Below are 15,519 nucleotides of genomic sequence, written 5' to 3'. Positions count from 1 at the left end.
TCAAATTCCTTTAATCTCTCCAGGACCCCCCCAAAATCCTCCCCAAACCCTTCTGAGATCCCCCAAAATCCTCCCTAAACCCTTCCAGGACCCCCCAAAATCCCCCCAAACCCTTCGGGGACCCCCCAAAATCCCCCAGAATTTGCCCCAAACCTTTTCGGGACCCCCCAAAATCCTCCCAAACCCTTCCAGGACCCCCCAAATTCCCCCCAAACCCTTCCAGGACCCGCCCAAGCCCCCTGGATTTGCCCCAAACCCTTTCAGGACCCCCCCAAAATCCTCCCCAAACCCTTCTGGGACCCCCCAAAATCCTCCCAAAACCCTTCCAGGACCCCCCAAATTCCCCCAGACCCTTTCAGGACCCCCCAAAATCCCCCAGAATTTCCCCCAAACCCTTCCGGGACCCCCCAAAATCCCCCCAGACCCTTCCAGGACCCCCCAAAATCCCCCGAATTTTCCCCCAAACCCTTCCAGGACCCCCCAAATTTGCCCCAAACCCTTCCAGGACCCCCCAAAATCCCCCCAAATTTGCCCCAAACCCTTCCAGGACCCCCCAGATTTGCCCCAAACCCTTCCAGGACCCCCCCAAGCCCCCGGATCTGCCCCCCACCTGAAGGGGAAGCCCCTGGCCCAGCCGTAGCTCACGGAGCCCCCCAGGGCCAGCAGCTCCAGCAGCACCGAGGGGAGGCTGAGCCCCCCCCCACTGCGGGACCCCCAGACCTTCAGCAGCTGAGGGACCTTCACTGGATAAAAAATAAAAAAAATTAAAAAAATTAAAAATAAATTAAAAAATAAAAAAACCCCAAAAAATCAGCCCAAAGTACACAAAAACCACCCCAAAATTACCCCCAAACCTTCAGCAGCTGAGGGACCTTCACTGGATAAAAAATTTAAAAAAAAATTAAAAATTAAAAAAAAATTTAAAAATTAAAAAAAAAAACCCAAATAATCAGCCCAAAGTACACAAAAATCACCCCAAAATTAACCCCAGACCTTCAGCAGCTGAGGGACCTTCACTGGATAAAAAATTAAAAAATATATAAAAATTAAAAAATTAAAAAAAACACCAAAAAATCAGCCCAAAATACACAAAAATCACCCTAAAATCACCCCAAAATGCCCCCCCCCCCCCACTGCGGGACCCCCAAACCTTCAGCAGCTGAGGGACCTTCACTGGATAAAAAATTTAAAAAAAAAATTAAAAATTTAAAAAAATTTTAAAAATTTCTTAAAAACCAAAAAAATCATTCCAAAGTACACAAAAATCACCCCAAAATTACCACAAAACCTTCAGCAGCTGGGGGACCTTTACTGGATAAAAAATAAAAAAAATTTTAAAAAAATTAAAAAAATTTAAAAAAAAAACACAAAAAAATCATTCCAAAGTACACAAAAATCACCCCAAAATTACCCCCAAACCTTCAGCAGCTGAGGGACCTTCACTGGATAAAAAATAAAAAAAAATTAAAAAAATTAAAATAAATTAAAAAAATAAAAAAACCCCAAAAAATCAGCCCAAAGTACACAAAAATCACCCCAAAATCACCCCCAAACCTTCAGCAGCTGCGGGATCTTCACTGGGGGGGAAATGGGGTTAAAACCCAAAAAATCCCCCCAAAAAATCCACCCCAAGATACCCCCAAATTAACCCTAAAATAATCTGGGACCCCAAAACCCCCAAAATCCTCCCTGGATCCCCCAAAATCGCCTCAGATCTCCCCAAAAATCCACCCGAGCCCTCACCCAGGACAGATCCCGCCACGATCCCATAGCCCAGGACTTTGCTCAGGAGGATTTTCAGGCACGGAACTGCGGAGAAAGAACAAAAGGGAGGGGGGTGTGAAGCCAAAATTCCCCAAAAATTCCTCAAAACTCATAAAAATCCCTCAAAATCCCTCCAAATTTGGGAATCCCACACACCCAAAACAAAGATGGCGGCGGCGTCGCCTCACAGCCAAAACAAAGATGGCGGCGCCCTCTTTTGCCGCGCCCGGCACCAAGATGGCGGCGCCCTTTCACAACTCCCGCCCGTAACCAAGATGGCGGCCGCCCCCACAGCGCTGAAAGGCGCATTAAAATCCCCCACAAAACCGCCCGAAAAGCCCCAAAACCGCCCCCCGAGGCCCCTCCGGCACCATCGAGGAGCTGAAAGCGCAGGAAGAATTGGTCGAAGCAGTGCTCGGGCATCAGGAACGGGACGAGCAAAGGCCGGAGCGGCTCCATGGCGGCTCCCGCGCTGAGGGGAAAATAGCGGGAAACGCCTCACGCGCGTCGTGATTGGCTGAGATGCCAGAAAATCCCTCCCGCCTAGACCCGCCCCGTAATCCGATTGGTTAAAATACATACATGACCTGCCAATCAAAACCCATTATGAGCTGCAATTGGTCATGGTTTTGTTGCGCAATGCGATTGGATGAGTGGGCGTAAAACCCCGCCCCCTGCAGCCGCGGCGGGCTGTGATTGGTCAGGTCTTTATTAATACGATGAAAGTTTTAAATCCCTCGGAAATCCCACAAATTCACTCAAAATTTGGATCCGGAGCGCTCTGAACCCCCCCAAAAATCCCTCCTTAGTCGCCCTTTAAAGCCTCAAGTGTAGGTCGCCAGCACAAATTTGCGGGGTCCAGACCCCGAAATTGAGGGAATTTGAGAGATTTGGAGAGTCCCGGAGCAGATCTCGGGGATTCAGAGCGGTTACTGACCCGCTTTCAGGGCGTTAAAACCCTCTTTTGGGGGTTCAGACGGAATTTCTGGGGTCTCTGAGGGAATCTAGGGGACTCATCACCTCCAGAATGAAATTTTGAGCGTCCAACTTGCAAATTTTCAGAATCCGGAACATCCAAAATTAACCTTTCCCCGTTTTCCCTCTGCTCATGCGCAGTGAAGACGCTGTGCCCGCCATTCATAGGGAAAACTCCGTGCGCTTCCGTCCTCTTCGCGCATGCGCGAAACACCGATGAGCGCCGCCATGCCCGGCAAAAAGTTCCGTACGTTTCCATCCCTTTTGCGCATGCGCAAAACGCGCATGGACGCCGCCATGCGTGCCTGCGCTGCCGTACGCATCAACCAGGCCGCACCCGGAAGCGCTGAACGGGCCCGGACCGGAGCCGGGACCCCCCCGGGACCCTCCCGGTAACCCCGGACCGGAGCCGGGACCCCCCCCCCCTCCCCCAGGCCTTTCCCGGTACCCCCAGACCAGGCCCGGAACCCCTCAGGATCCCCCCGGTACCCCCAGACCAGGCCCGGGACCCCTCAGGATCCCCCCGGTACCCCCAGACCAGGCCCGGGACCCCTCAGGATCCCCCCGGTACCCCCAGACCAGGCCCGGGACCCCTCAGGACCCACCCGGTAACTCCAGACCAGGCCCGAGACCCCTCAGGATCCCCCCGGTACCCCCAGACCAGGCCCGAGACCCCTCAGGATCCCCCCGGTACCCCCAGACCAGGCCCGGGACCCCTCAGGACCCACCCGGTAACTCCAGACCAGGCCCGGGACCCCTCAGGATCCCCCGGTACCCCCAGACCAGGCCCGAGACCCCTCAGGACCCACCCGGTAACCCCGGACCGGAACCGAGACCCTCAGGATCCCCCCGGTACCCCCAGACCGGGCCCGAGACCCCCCCCCCGGTAACCGAGGATCCCCCCCCCAGGATCCCCCGTTATCCTCTCGGTAGTCCCGGAATTCTGCCGGGATTTAACCCCAAAATCCCCCCAATATTTCCTAAAATTCCCGGAATTTCCTCGGGATGTAATCCAAAATTCCCCCCCCCCCAAAATCCCGGAATTTAACCCCAAAATCCCAGAATTTTTTCGGGATTTAATCCCAAAATTCCCCCCAAAATTCCCCCAAAATCCCAGAATTTCCTCGGGATTTAATCCCAAAATTCCCCCCAAAATCCCGAAATTTAACCCCAAAACTCCCCCCAAAATCCCAGATTTTCCTCGGGATTTAATCCCAAAATTCCCTCAGTATTCCCTCAAAATTCCCGAAAATTCCCTCGGGATTTAATCCCCATTTTCCCCCTAATATTCCTCAAAAATTCCCGGAATTTTCCTGGGATTTAATCCCCATTTTCCCCCCAGTATTCCCCCAAAATTCCCGAATTTCTCCCGGGATTTAACCTCCCCCAATCCCGCCGATATTCCCGGAATTTTCCCGGGATTAAACCCCGAAAATTCCCAAAAATTCCTGAAATTCCTTCAGGATTTAACCCCCATTTTTCCCGATATTCCCAGAATTTCCTCGGGAATTTATCCTTCAATTCCCTCAGGATTTAACTTCTCAATTCCCAGATTTTCTCTCCTTTTTTCCCCCATTTTTTCCCCATTTCTTCCCCCATTTTCTCCCCTATATTCCCTTTTTTCCCCTCAAATTTTCCCTCAATCTTCCCCATTTTTTCCTCTATTTCTTCCTATTTCTTCCCCAAATTTTTCCCCTTTTTTCCCCCATTTTTCCCCATTTTTATCCCAGATTTTTCCCCCACATTTTATCCATTTTCCCACCAACTTTCCCCGAATTTTCCCTGCATTTACCCTGAATTTTTCCCAAATTTTCCCCCGAATTTCCCCCAAATTTTCCCCAAATTTTTCCTGAATTTCCCCAAAATTTTCCCCACATTTTCCTGAATTTTCCTCAAATTTTCCCTGAATTTCCCCCAAATTTTCCCCGAATCTTCCTCAAATTTTCTCCAAATCTTCCCCAAATTTTCCCCCAAATTTCCCCCGAATTTCCCCCAAATTTTCCCCGAATCTTCCCAACTTTCCCCGAATTCCCCCAAATTTTCCCCAAATTTTCCCCCAGATTTTCTCCGAATTTCCCCCAAATTTTCCCTGATTTTCCCTGAATTTTCCCCAAATTTTCCCGAATTTCCCCCAAATTTTCCCTGAATCTTCCTCAAATTTTCCCCGAATCTTCCCCAATTTTCCCCCAGTTTTTACCCAAATTTTTCCCGAATATTCCCCAAATTTTTCCCAAATTTTTCCCGTATTTCCCCCATTTTTCCCCCAATTTTTCCCCGTATTTCCCCCAGTTTTTCCCCGTATTTCCCCCAATTTTTTCCCAAATTTCCCCCATTTTTTTCCCGAATTTCCCCCAATTTTCCCCCATTTTTCCCCCAATTTCCCCCATTTTTTCCCCAAATTTTTCCCGTATTTCCCCCATTTTTCCCCCAATTTTTCCCCGTATTTCCCCCAATTTTTCCCCGTATTTCCCCCATTTTTTCCCAATTTTCCCCCCGATTTCCCCCGCGTTTCCCATGGAATCCCAGTGTGATTACTCCATGTACTTCCCCGCCGTTCCCTTCCCTCCGCGGGAATTCCTGGCGGGAGAATCCTCGGGATATCGATCCCTGCCCCGCCGCAATCACCTTTACCTGGGCGAGACCGTGCGCTTCCTGCTGGTTCTGCGCAAAAATCCCGGCAATTCCGACAAAAATCCCGGCAATTCCGACAAAAATCCCGATAAAAATCCCGGCAATTCCGACAAAAATCCCGGCAATTCCGACAAAAATCCCGATAAAAATCCCGGCAATTCCGGCGGAAAATCGCCCTGGATCCAACTGGCCTCGTCTTTATCCGCCCTGGCCACCGTCACCAGCGGGGACAGCGGCGGGAAAAGCCGCGATGAGGACGAGAATTCCGGGAATTATCCCGGGAATTATCCCGGGAATTTTCCCGGGAATTCCGGTGACGATTCCGGGGAGGCGCCGCCGCTGTTCCGGGAGTGCCGAGCGCTGCTCACTCATTCCCGGGGCCCGCCGGGATGTGCCGGGGTGAGCGTGATGGGAGGGGGTGGAAAAAAAAAAAAAAAAAAAAATTGGGAATTTCTGGGTGGGGGAAAAAAATTGGGAATTTTGGGGTGACGAGGTCGTGGTTTTCCGGGTTTTTCCTGGGTTTTTTTCGCGTTTTTTCCCGTTTATTCCTGATTTTTTCCCGTTTTTTTCTGGTTTTTTTCCCGTTTCTTTCCCGTTTTTTTCCCGTTTTTTTCTGGTTTTTTTCCCGTTTTTTTCTGTTTTTTTTTCCCGTTTTTTCCCGTTTTTTCCTGTTTTTCCCTGGTTTTTTTCCTCTTTTATTCCTAGTTTTTTCCTGGGTTTTTTTCCTGTTTTCCCCTGGTTTTTTTCCTCTTTTATTCCTAGTTTTTTTCCCGTTTTTTCCTGTTTTTTTTCCTGTTTTTCCCTGTTTTTTTTCCTCTTTTATGCCTAGTTTTTTTCCCGTTTTTTTCCCGTTTTTTCCTGTTTTTCCCTGGTTTTTTTTCCTCTTTTATTCCTAGTTTTTTTCCCGTTTTTTCCTGTTTTTTTTTCCTGTTTTTCCCTGTTTTTTTTCCTCTTTTATTCCTAGTTTTTTTCCCGTTTTTTCCTGGTTTTTTTCCTGGTTTTTTTCCTGTTTTTCCCTGGTTTTTTTCCTCTTTTATTTCTAGTTTTTTCCCGTTTTTTCCCGTTTTTTCCCGTTTTTTCCCTGGTTTTTTTTTCTCTTTTATTCCTAGTTTTTTCCCTGGTTTTTCTTGTTTTTTTTTCCTGTTTTTTTCTTGTTTTGTTCCTAATTTTTTCCTGGTTTATCCTATTTTTTTCCTGTTTTTTTTCCGAGTTCTTCCTCCTTTTTTTTCCCCTAATTTATCCTGTTTTTTCTCAGGTTTTTCCAGGGTTTTTCCGTCCTGATTTTTTCCCTTTTTTCCTGATTTTTTTCTGTTTTTTCCAGGGTTTTTCCTGGTTTTTCCTGTTTTTTTTTTTTTTTTCCCATTTTTGGTCGCATTTTTCCCATTATTTTCCCATTTTTTGTCACATTTTTCCCATTTTTTGTCCCATTTTTCCCATTTTTTCCTCATTTTTTCTCCTTTTTTTCCCCCGTTTTTTCCCATTTTTTCCCCATTTTTTCCCCATTTTTTCCCCATTTTCCCCCTGCTTTTTCCCCATTTTCTCTCCTTTTTTTCCTCATTTTTTCTCCTTTTTTTCCCCCGTTTTTTCCCTCATTTTTTCTCCTTTTTTTCCCCATTTTTCCCTCATTTTTTCTCCTTTTTTTCCCCCATTTTTCCTAATTTTTCCCCTTTTTTTCCCATTTTTCCCTCATTTTTTCTCCTTTTTTTCCCCATTTTTTCCTCCCATTTTTTCCTCATTTTTTCCTCATTTTTTCCCCGTTTTTCCCCATTTTTCCCATTTCTTGTCCCATTTTTCCCATTTCTTGTCCCATTTGTCCCATTTTTTGTCCCATTTTTCCCATTTTTTGTCCCATTTTTCCCATTTTTGTCCCATTTTTCCCATTTTTCCCGGTTTTCTCCCCAATCCAGCTCCCTGTGGATGATCCCATCGTGGCACAGGACGAGGTCATTTCCCCATTTTTCCCCGTTTTTTCCCCATTTTTCCCCATTTTTTCCCCATTTTTTCCCCCATTTTCCCCGTTTTTTCCCCATTTTTCCCCATTTTTTCCCCATTTTTTCCCCCATTTTCCCCATTTTTTCCCCATTTTTCCCCATTTTTTCCCCATTTTTTCTCCTTTTTTTCCCCCATTTTTCCCCATTTTTTCCTCATTTTTTCTCCTTTTTTTCCCCCGTTTTTTCCCCATTTTTTCCATTTTTTCCCCATTTTTCCCTCATTTTTTCTCCTTTTTTTCCCCCATTTTTCCTAATTTTTCCCCTTTTTTTCCCCATTTTTCCCTCATTTTTCCCCCATTTTTCCCCCATTTTCCCCATTTTTTCCTCATTTTTCCTCATTTTTTCCTCATTTTTTCCCCGTTTTTTCCCATTTTTTTCCCCATTTTTTCCCCATTTTTTCCCCGTTTTTCCCCGTTTTTCCCATTTTTTGCCCCATTTTTGCCCCATTTTTGTCCCATTTTTCCCGTGTTTCTCCCCAATCCAGCTCCCTGTGGATGATCCCATCGTGGCACAGGACGAGGTCATTTCCCCATTTTTTCCCCATTTTTTTGTCCTTTTTTTCCCCGTTTTTTCCCATTTTTCCCATTTCTTGCCCCATTTTTCCCATTTTTTTCCCATTTTTCCCATTTTTTCCCCATTTTTCCCTCATTTTTTCTCCTTTTTTTCCCCATTTTTTCCCCATTTTTTCCTCATTTTTTCTCCTTTTTTTCCCCGTTTTTTTCCCATTTTTCCCATTTTTGTCCCATTTTTCCCATTTTTGTCCCGTTTTTTCCCATTTTTCCCCATTTTTTGTCCCATTTTTCCCATTTTTGTCCCGTTTTTCCCATTTTTCCCGTGTTTCTCCCCAATCCAGCTCCCTGTGGATGATCCCATCGTGGCACAGGACGAGGTCATTTCCCCATTTTTTCCTCATTTTCCCCCATTTTTTCCTCATTTTTTCTCCTTTTTTTTCCCCCGTTTTTTCCCATTTTCCCCATTTTTTGTCCCATATTTTGTCCCATTTTTCCCATTTTTGTCCCATTTTTCCCATTTTTCCCGTGTTTCTCCCCAATCCAGCTCCCTGTGGATGATCCCATCGTGGCACAGGACGAGGTCATTTTCCCTCTCACCGTGGCCCTGGATCGGCTCCCGCCCGGCACCGCCAAGGCCAAGGTGGGGACACCTGGGGACACCTGGGGACAATTTGGGGACATTTGGGGACACCTGGGGACACCTGGGGACCCCTGGGGACAATTTGGGGACACACTGGGGACACCTGGGGACAATCTGGGGACATTTGGGGACATTTGGGGACACCCTGGGGACACTGGGGATGATTTGGGGACATTGGGGACACTGGGGCCACACTGGGAACATTTGGGGACATTGGAAACACCTTGGGGACACATTGGGGACATCTGGGGACGATTTGGGGAGACTTTGGGGACACTGGGGACACCTTGGGGACATTTGGGGACATTTGGGGACACATTGGGGACAATTTGGGAACACCTTGGGGACACTGGGGATGATTTGGGGACATCTGGGGACGATTTGGGGACATTGGGGACACCTTGGGGACATCTGGGGATGATTTGGGGACATTGGGGACACCTTGGGGACATCTTGGGGAGATTTGGGACACATTTGGGACACTTTGGGGACATTTTGGGGACATCTGGGGATGAGTTGGGGACATTGGGGACACCTTGGGGACACTGGGGATGATTTGGGGACACTTTGGGGACATTGGGGACGGGATGGGGATGGAAGGGGAGGGGACATCGGAAACGGGAGGGGACACTTTGGGGACACTTTGGGGACACTTTGGTGACCTCGAGGCCACCTCTGTTTGTCCCCTTTGTGTCCCCAGATCGTGGTGACCGTGTGGCAGCGGGACACGGAGCCACCGGAGCTGCAGGAGGGGACAGGGCCGGGCCAGGGGACAGGGACAGGGCCAGGCCAGGTGACAGGGCCAGGCCAGGTGACAATGACAGGGCCAGGGCCAGGGGGGTACCTGAGGCTGCTCCAGGGCCGCGCCCACCCCGGCCAGGTGTTCCGGCAGCAGCACGGAGCCTTCAAGGCACAAGGTGAGGTCCCCAAATGTCCCCAAATGTCCCCAAAGTGTCACCACCCCCCCCCCTGCTGTCCCCAAGTGTCCCCTGATGTCACCTCCCCCGTGATGTCACCCCCAAGTGTCCCCTCAGTGCCACCCCAGGTGTCCCCACGGCGCCTTCAAGGCACAAGGTGAGGACCCCAAGTGTCCCCAAATGTCCCCAAAGTGTCACCACTCTCCCCCCGCTGTCCCCAAGTGTCCCCAACCCCCCCAAGGACCCCCAGGGATTGTCCCCAACCCCGACTTGGGGACATTTCTGGTGCCACCAATGTGAGACAAAGCCCCTTGGCCGAGCCTGGTGGCCCTCGCTGGCTGTCCCCAAGTGTCCCCTGGTGTCCCCACAGTGTCCCCTGATGTCCCCTGGTGTCCCCAAGTGTCCACTGATGTCCCCAAGTGTCCCCTGGTGTCCCCACAGTGTCCCCAAGTGTCCCTATGTGTCCCCTGATGTCCCCAAGTGTCCCCTGATGTCCCCACAGTGTCCCTATGTGTCCCCTGATGTCCCCAAGTGTCCCCTGATGTCCCCACAGTGTCCCTATGTGTCCCCTGATGTCCCCTGGTGTCCCCACAGTGTCCCCTGGTGTCCCCAAGTGTCCCCTGGTGTCCCCACAGTGTCCCCTGATGTCCCCACAGTGTCCCCAAGTGTCCCCACAGTGTCCCCTAATGTCCCCAAGTGTCCCCTGGTGTCCCCACAGTGTCCACGCTGCTGACGGTGCTGCCACCCCCCCGTGTCCGGTGCCGCCAGGTGACCGTGTCCGGAAAATACCTGACCGTGCTCAAAGGTGACACCTGGGGACAAAGGGGGGGACAGGGTGGGGGGACAAAGGGGGGAGGGTCATCCCCAATGTCCCCAATGTCCCCAATCCCCCCAATGTCCCCAATGCTGTCCCCAATGTCCCCAATGTCCCCATTGTCCCCAATGTCCCCAATGTCCCCAATGTCCCCAATCCCCCCAATGTCCCCAGTGTCCCCAGTGTCCCCAATGTCCCCAATGCTGTCCCCAATGTCCCCAATGTCCCCAATCCCCCCAATGTCCCCATTGTCCCCAATGTCCCCATTGTCCCCAGTGCTCAATGGCAGTTCCCAGGAGGAGCTCTCCCTGTGGGACGTTCAGATCCTGCCCATTGTCCCCATTGTCCCCATTGTCCCCATTGTCCCCAGTGCTCAATGGCAGTTCCCAGGAGGAGCTCTCCCTGTGGGACGTTCAGATCCTGCCCAATTTCAATGCCAGTTACCTGCCCGTGATGCCCGACGGCTCCGTGCTGCTCGTGGATGACGTGTGGTGAGCCAGGGGACAGGGGGACATTTGGGGACACTGGGGGGACTGGGGGGACTGGGGACATTTGGGGACATTGGGGACATTGGGGGGAATTGGGGCAATGGGGACATTGGGGACATTTGGGGACATTGGGGACATTTGGGGACATTGGGGGGACTGGGGATATCGGGGACATTAGGGACATGGGGACACTGGGGACATTGGGGGGATTGGGGACAGTGGGGACAGCATTGGGGACATTGGGGGGATTGGGGACATTGGGGACATTGGGGACAGTGGGGACATTGGGGGGACTGGGGACATTGGGGACAGTGGGGACATCCAGGGGACATCGAGGACATCAAGGACATTGGGGGGTTGGGGACATCAGGGACAGTGAGGACATTGGGGACATCTCAGGGAATGGGGGGGGGGGACCCCGGGGACAGTGTGGGGGCCTTGGGGACACCATGAGGACTTTGGGGACCTTGGGGACAACCTTGGCAATGGGAGCCATGCCCTGAGTGTCCCCTGAGTGTCCCCTGAGTGTCCCCTCTGTCCCCTGGCAGCCACCACTCCGGGGAGGTCCCCGTGGGCGCCTTCTGCCGTGTCCCCGGGTGCCACTCGGGGTGGCCTTGTCCCCTGAGCGCCCTGGAGGAGCAGAACTTCCTGTTCCAGCTGCAGGCCCCTGAGCGGCCACCCCGCGACGCCAAGGAGGTGAGGGGACACCTGGGGACACCTGGGGACACCTGGGGACACCGGGGTGGCCTTGGGGACAACAATCGAGGGTCACCAAGGGAGCTCGTCCCGCCTTGGTGGCACCAAAAGTGTCCCCAGATCAGGGTTGGGGACAATCCCTGGAGGTGCCTGAGGGATTTGGGGACACTTGGGGACACTGGGATTGCCTTGGGGACACCTGAGGACACTTGGGGACACCAGGGTGGCCTTGGGGACAACAATCGAGGGTCACCAAGGGGATTTGTCCCACCTTGGTGGCACCAAAAGTGTTCCCAGATCGGGGTTGGGGCCAATCCCTGTTGGGATTTGGGGGGATTGGGGACACTTTGGGGACATTTTGGGGACTCTGGGATGGCCTTGGGGACACTTTGGGGACAACAATCCAGTGCCACCAACCCCATCCAAGCCCCCCTAAGATGCCACCAACCGCCCTTGACCGCCACGTCCCCAGGCTTGGTGACAATCCCCCGTTGTCCCCGGTGGCCCTGGGGACAGGGTGGCCCTGGGGACGGGGTGGCACCGGGGGGGTGGCCCTGGGGACAGGGTGGCCCTGGGGACAGGGTGGCCCCGGGGACAGGGTGGCCCCGGGGGTGACACAGATGTCCCCAAGCAGGGCCTGGAGGTGCCGCTGGTGGCCGTGGTGCGATGGTCGACGCCAAAGCTGCCCTTCACCAACAGCATTGTCACCCACTACCGGTGAGTGTCACCCCAGTGTCACCCCAATGTCACCCCAATGTCACCTCGGTGTCACCTCGGTGTCCCCAAGGCTCCCAGCCCTTCCTGCGGTGCCACCACCTCGTTGTCACCTCGCTGTCCCAGTGCCACCCCATCCCCAGAACTCTCGGTGTCATCTCTGGGGTTGTCCCCGTGATGCCACCTTGAAGTCCCCAATGTCCCCCAATGTCCCTGTGATGTCCCCAATGTCCCCCAATGTCCCTGTGATGTCCCCAATGTCCAAAATGTCCCCAATGTCCCCAATCCCCTCAACCCCCACAATGTACTCAATGTCCCCAATGTCCCCAGTATGCCCAATATCCCCAGTGTCCCTGCTGTCCCTGTGATGTCCCCATGATGTCCCCAATGTCCCTGTGATGTCCCCATTGTCCCCATTGTCCCCGCTGTCCCTGTGATGTCCCCATTGTCCCCGCTGTCCCCGCTGTCCCTGTGATGTCCCCGCTGTCCCCGCTGTCCCCAGGTTGCCCAGTATCCGTCTGGAGCGGCCTCGTTTTGTCATGACGGCCACCTGTGAGTCCCCGGTGGTGGCCCTGCAGCGTTTCACTGTCACCTACACCCTGCTCAACGAGCTGCAGGATTTCCTGGCCGTCAGACTCGTGTGGACACCTGAGGCCACCGCTGGTGGGGACATGGGGACACCGGGGGACACCGGGAGGGGTTGGGGGACAATGGGGACATTGGGGACAATGGGGGGGTTGGGGACATTGGGGACATTGAGGGCATTGGGGACACTGGGGGGATTGGGGACATTGGGGACACTGGGGGGATTGGGGACATTGGGGACACTGGGGGGGACATTGGGGACACTGGGGGGACATTGGGGACATTGGGGATACTGAGGACATTTGGGGACACTGGGGACATTGGGGACATTGGTGGGATTGGGGACATTGGAGACATCCACGGGATCGGGGACACCTGGAGACATTTGGGGACAGCCCGGGGATATTTGGGGACAGGAATGGGAGGGGGACTTGGGGACAAAGAGGGGACCCCACTTCCCGAAACTCCCAAAAAAAAAAAAAAAATCTCAGAAAAACTCCCCAAAAATGCTCCAAAAATTCCCCCTAAAAATTAAAAAAACACAACTCGAAAGAAATCTTAAAATACTAAAAAAAAAAAAAAATTAAAAATCTCCCCAAAATTCAAAAAAAGTTAAAAAAAAATTTAAAAAAATCCCAAAAAATCCCCCTGAACATCCCCAAAATTCCCGAAATTCCCGAAATTCCCAACCCCCCCCGTGTCCCCCAGGGAAGGCTCGGGGTGCCCTGGACTCCGTGGTTTGTCACACCCCCCTCACCAACCTGGGCTACTCCCGCAAGGGCAGCGCTCGAACCTTCAGGGTGGCCTTCCAGGCCCTCAGGGCCGGGCTCTTCGAGGTCAGTGCCACCCCTGTGCCACCCTCGGTGTCACCATTGTCACCCCAGTGCCACCAGTGCCACCCCTGTCCCCGTTATTCCCAGCATTATCCCGTTCCCAGTATCCCCAGTATGCCCAGTATCCCATTCCAGGCCCTCAGGGCCGGGCTCTTCGAGGTCAGTGCCACCCTCGGTGTCACCTGTGTCACCCCAGTGCCACCAGTGCCACCACTATCCCGTTATCCCCAGTGTTATCCCATTCCCAGTATCCCCAGTATCCCTGTTCCAGTCCATTCCCAGTGCTCCCGGTGCCACCAGTGCCAACCCAGTCCCTCCCAGTACATCCCAGTGCCCCCAAAACCCCATTCCAGTAACTCCCAGTCCCTCCCAGTGCCCTCCCAATCCCTTCCAGTGCTCCCAGTGCCCCAAATCCCCCCCAAAACTCTCTCCCAGTCCCTCCCAGGAACCCCCAGTGCCCTCCCAGTCCCTCCCAGTCCCCTCCCAGTGACTCCCAGTTTGTCCCAGTTGTCCCAGCACATGAAGCTGAAGCTCCAGTTCACGGCCAGTGTCACCAGTGCCCCCCCCGAGGCTCGCCCAGTTTCCCGGAAGAGCAGTCCCAGTTCCCCGGCCGTGCGGGAACTGGTGGCCGGACTGGGACGCTCCCAGAGCTTCTCCCACCAGCAACCGGCCAGGAGCCACCTCATGAGGTACTGGGAGCACTGGGAGGGACTGGGGGGGACTGGGGGGGGACTGGGGGACACTGGGAGCACTGGGAGGGAACTGGGGGGGACTGGGAGCACTGGGAGGGACTGGGAGAGGACTGGGGGACACTGGGAGGGACTGGGAGGACTGGGAGGGAACTGGGAGGGGACTGGGAGGGATTGGGAGGGGACTGGGAGGGACTGGGAGGGGACTGGGAGGGACTGGGGGGGACTGGGGGGGACTGGGAGGGAACTGGGAGGGAACTGGGAGGGACTGGGAGGGGACTGGGAGGGACTGGGAGGGGACTGGGGGGGACTGGGAGGGGACTGGGATGTGACAAAGGGACACCGGGGGTGACAAGGGGCGGTGCCAGCACTGCCTTGGGTGACAGAGGTGACACTGAGGTGACACAGGTGACACACAGGTGACACAGGTGACACACAGGTGACACTGAGGTGACACACAGGTGACACAGGTGACACACAGGTGACACACAGGTGACACTGAGGTGACACAGGTAACACAGGTGACACAGGTGACGCTGCTGTGGCTGTCCCCAGGTCGGGCAGTGTCATGGAGCGCCGTGCCATCACCCCCCCCGTGGGGTCCCCCGTGGGACGCCCCCTGTACCTGCCCGCAGGTGACAAAGCCGTGCTGGCCCTGGACAAGATCGCCAAGAGGGAGTGCAAGGTGCTGGTGGTGCCACCTGTCAAGTGACAGCTGGGGACACTGGGGGACACTGGGGACAGCGAGGGGACAGCGGGGGATGGTGCTGGGACAATGCTGGGACAGTGGGGACATCGTGGGGACAGCGAGGGGACATTGTGGGGACATCGCTGGGGTGGCAGGGACACTGTGGGGACACTGGGGACAGGGACCAAGGGGACAGGGCCACCCCCGGTGGGACAGGGACCAACGGGCCACCCCCAGAGCCTTGGGGACAATGGGGACAGTGCCACCAGTAAAGTGTCCCCAAAGCCAGGTGACAATGGGGGGGGGGGGGTCGGTACCACTGCCACGTGCCATGGAGGGGACCTTGGGGACACTTTGGGGACACGGCCTGGAGCCGTGCCCGGGATCTTGGGGACATTTGGGGACATCGGGGAAGTGTCCCCGAGCCAAAGGGGGGGAGGGGAGGAGAGAGGCCTGCAGTGCCACCCCCGGGTTGGGGACATTGGGGACAAGGGTGGCACCTCTGTCCCTGTTATTTATTGCCAATAAAGAGACCTGGATGTCACCTGATGTCACCTGGATGTCCCCAGGGGTGACCTGGAT

The 15,519-nt window shown here is 53.6% G+C and overlaps 2 protein-coding genes across 4 annotated transcripts in view; one reads left to right on the top strand and one right to left on the bottom strand.

Annotated features, from left to right (window-relative positions):
• The window catches only part of MPDU1 (mannose-P-dolichol utilization defect 1), a 2,758-nt gene extending 472 nt beyond the window's left edge, over nucleotides 1–2,286 (bottom strand). The window contains exons 1-3 of the mRNA XM_088155240.1: nucleotides 2,136–2,286; nucleotides 1,744–1,809; nucleotides 571–743 (exon numbers count right to left, since the gene is read on the bottom strand). Coding sequence (XP_088011366.1) covers nucleotides 571–743; nucleotides 1,744–1,809; nucleotides 2,136–2,223 — 327 coding nt within the window. The 5' untranslated portion in view covers nucleotides 2,224–2,286. The remainder of the gene's footprint in view (nucleotides 1–570; nucleotides 744–1,743; nucleotides 1,810–2,135) is intronic.
• A 1,336-nt stretch (nucleotides 2,287–3,622) lies between these two features.
• On the top strand, nucleotides 3,623–15,481 carry TRAPPC14 (trafficking protein particle complex subunit 14). Of its 3 annotated transcripts, none has more exons than XM_088155283.1 (11): nucleotides 3,630–5,769; nucleotides 8,418–8,513; nucleotides 9,214–9,430; nucleotides 10,128–10,235; nucleotides 10,615–10,735; nucleotides 11,281–11,428; nucleotides 12,063–12,145; nucleotides 12,645–12,805; nucleotides 13,436–13,563; nucleotides 14,068–14,249; nucleotides 14,805–15,481. In XM_088155283.1, exons 1-11 carry the CDS (start codon nucleotides 5,254–5,256, stop codon nucleotides 14,959–14,961), a joined length of 1,917 nt encoding a protein of 638 aa, XP_088011409.1. In that variant the 5' UTR covers nucleotides 3,630–5,253; the 3' UTR covers nucleotides 14,962–15,481. The 3 variants fall into 3 exon arrangements, with proteins under 3 accessions (XP_088011411.1, XP_088011409.1, XP_088011410.1); XM_088155284.1 differs by having other exon boundaries at nucleotides 3,631–5,769; nucleotides 10,149–10,235; XM_088155285.1 differs by lacking the exon at nucleotides 13,436–13,563 and having other exon boundaries at nucleotides 3,623–5,769.
• The last annotated feature ends 38 nt before the right edge of the window (nucleotides 15,482–15,519 follow it).

The sequence above is a fragment of the Sturnus vulgaris genome, chromosome 36, assembly GCF_052056855.1.
Source record: "Sturnus vulgaris isolate bStuVul1 chromosome 36, bStuVul1.hap1, whole genome shotgun sequence".
NCBI classification, from domain to species: domain Eukaryota; kingdom Metazoa; phylum Chordata; class Aves; order Passeriformes; family Sturnidae; genus Sturnus; species Sturnus vulgaris.
The sequence above is the reverse complement of the archived record's forward strand: the minus strand, read 5'-3'. Positions and strand labels throughout refer to the sequence as shown.

Coding starts and splice junctions, on each gene's coding strand:
- TRAPPC14 (XM_088155283.1), top strand. CDS start 5,254: ATGGAATCCCAGTGTGATTACTCCATGTACTTCCCCGCCGTTCCCTTC. Junction 10,736..11,280: donor CTGCTCGTGGATGACGTGTG/GTGAGCCAGGGG, acceptor GTCCCCTGGCAG/CCACCACTCCGGGGAGGTCC. Junction 11,429..12,062: donor CACCCCGCGACGCCAAGGAG/GTGAGGGGACAC, acceptor GTCCCCAAGCAG/GGCCTGGAGGTGCCGCTGGT.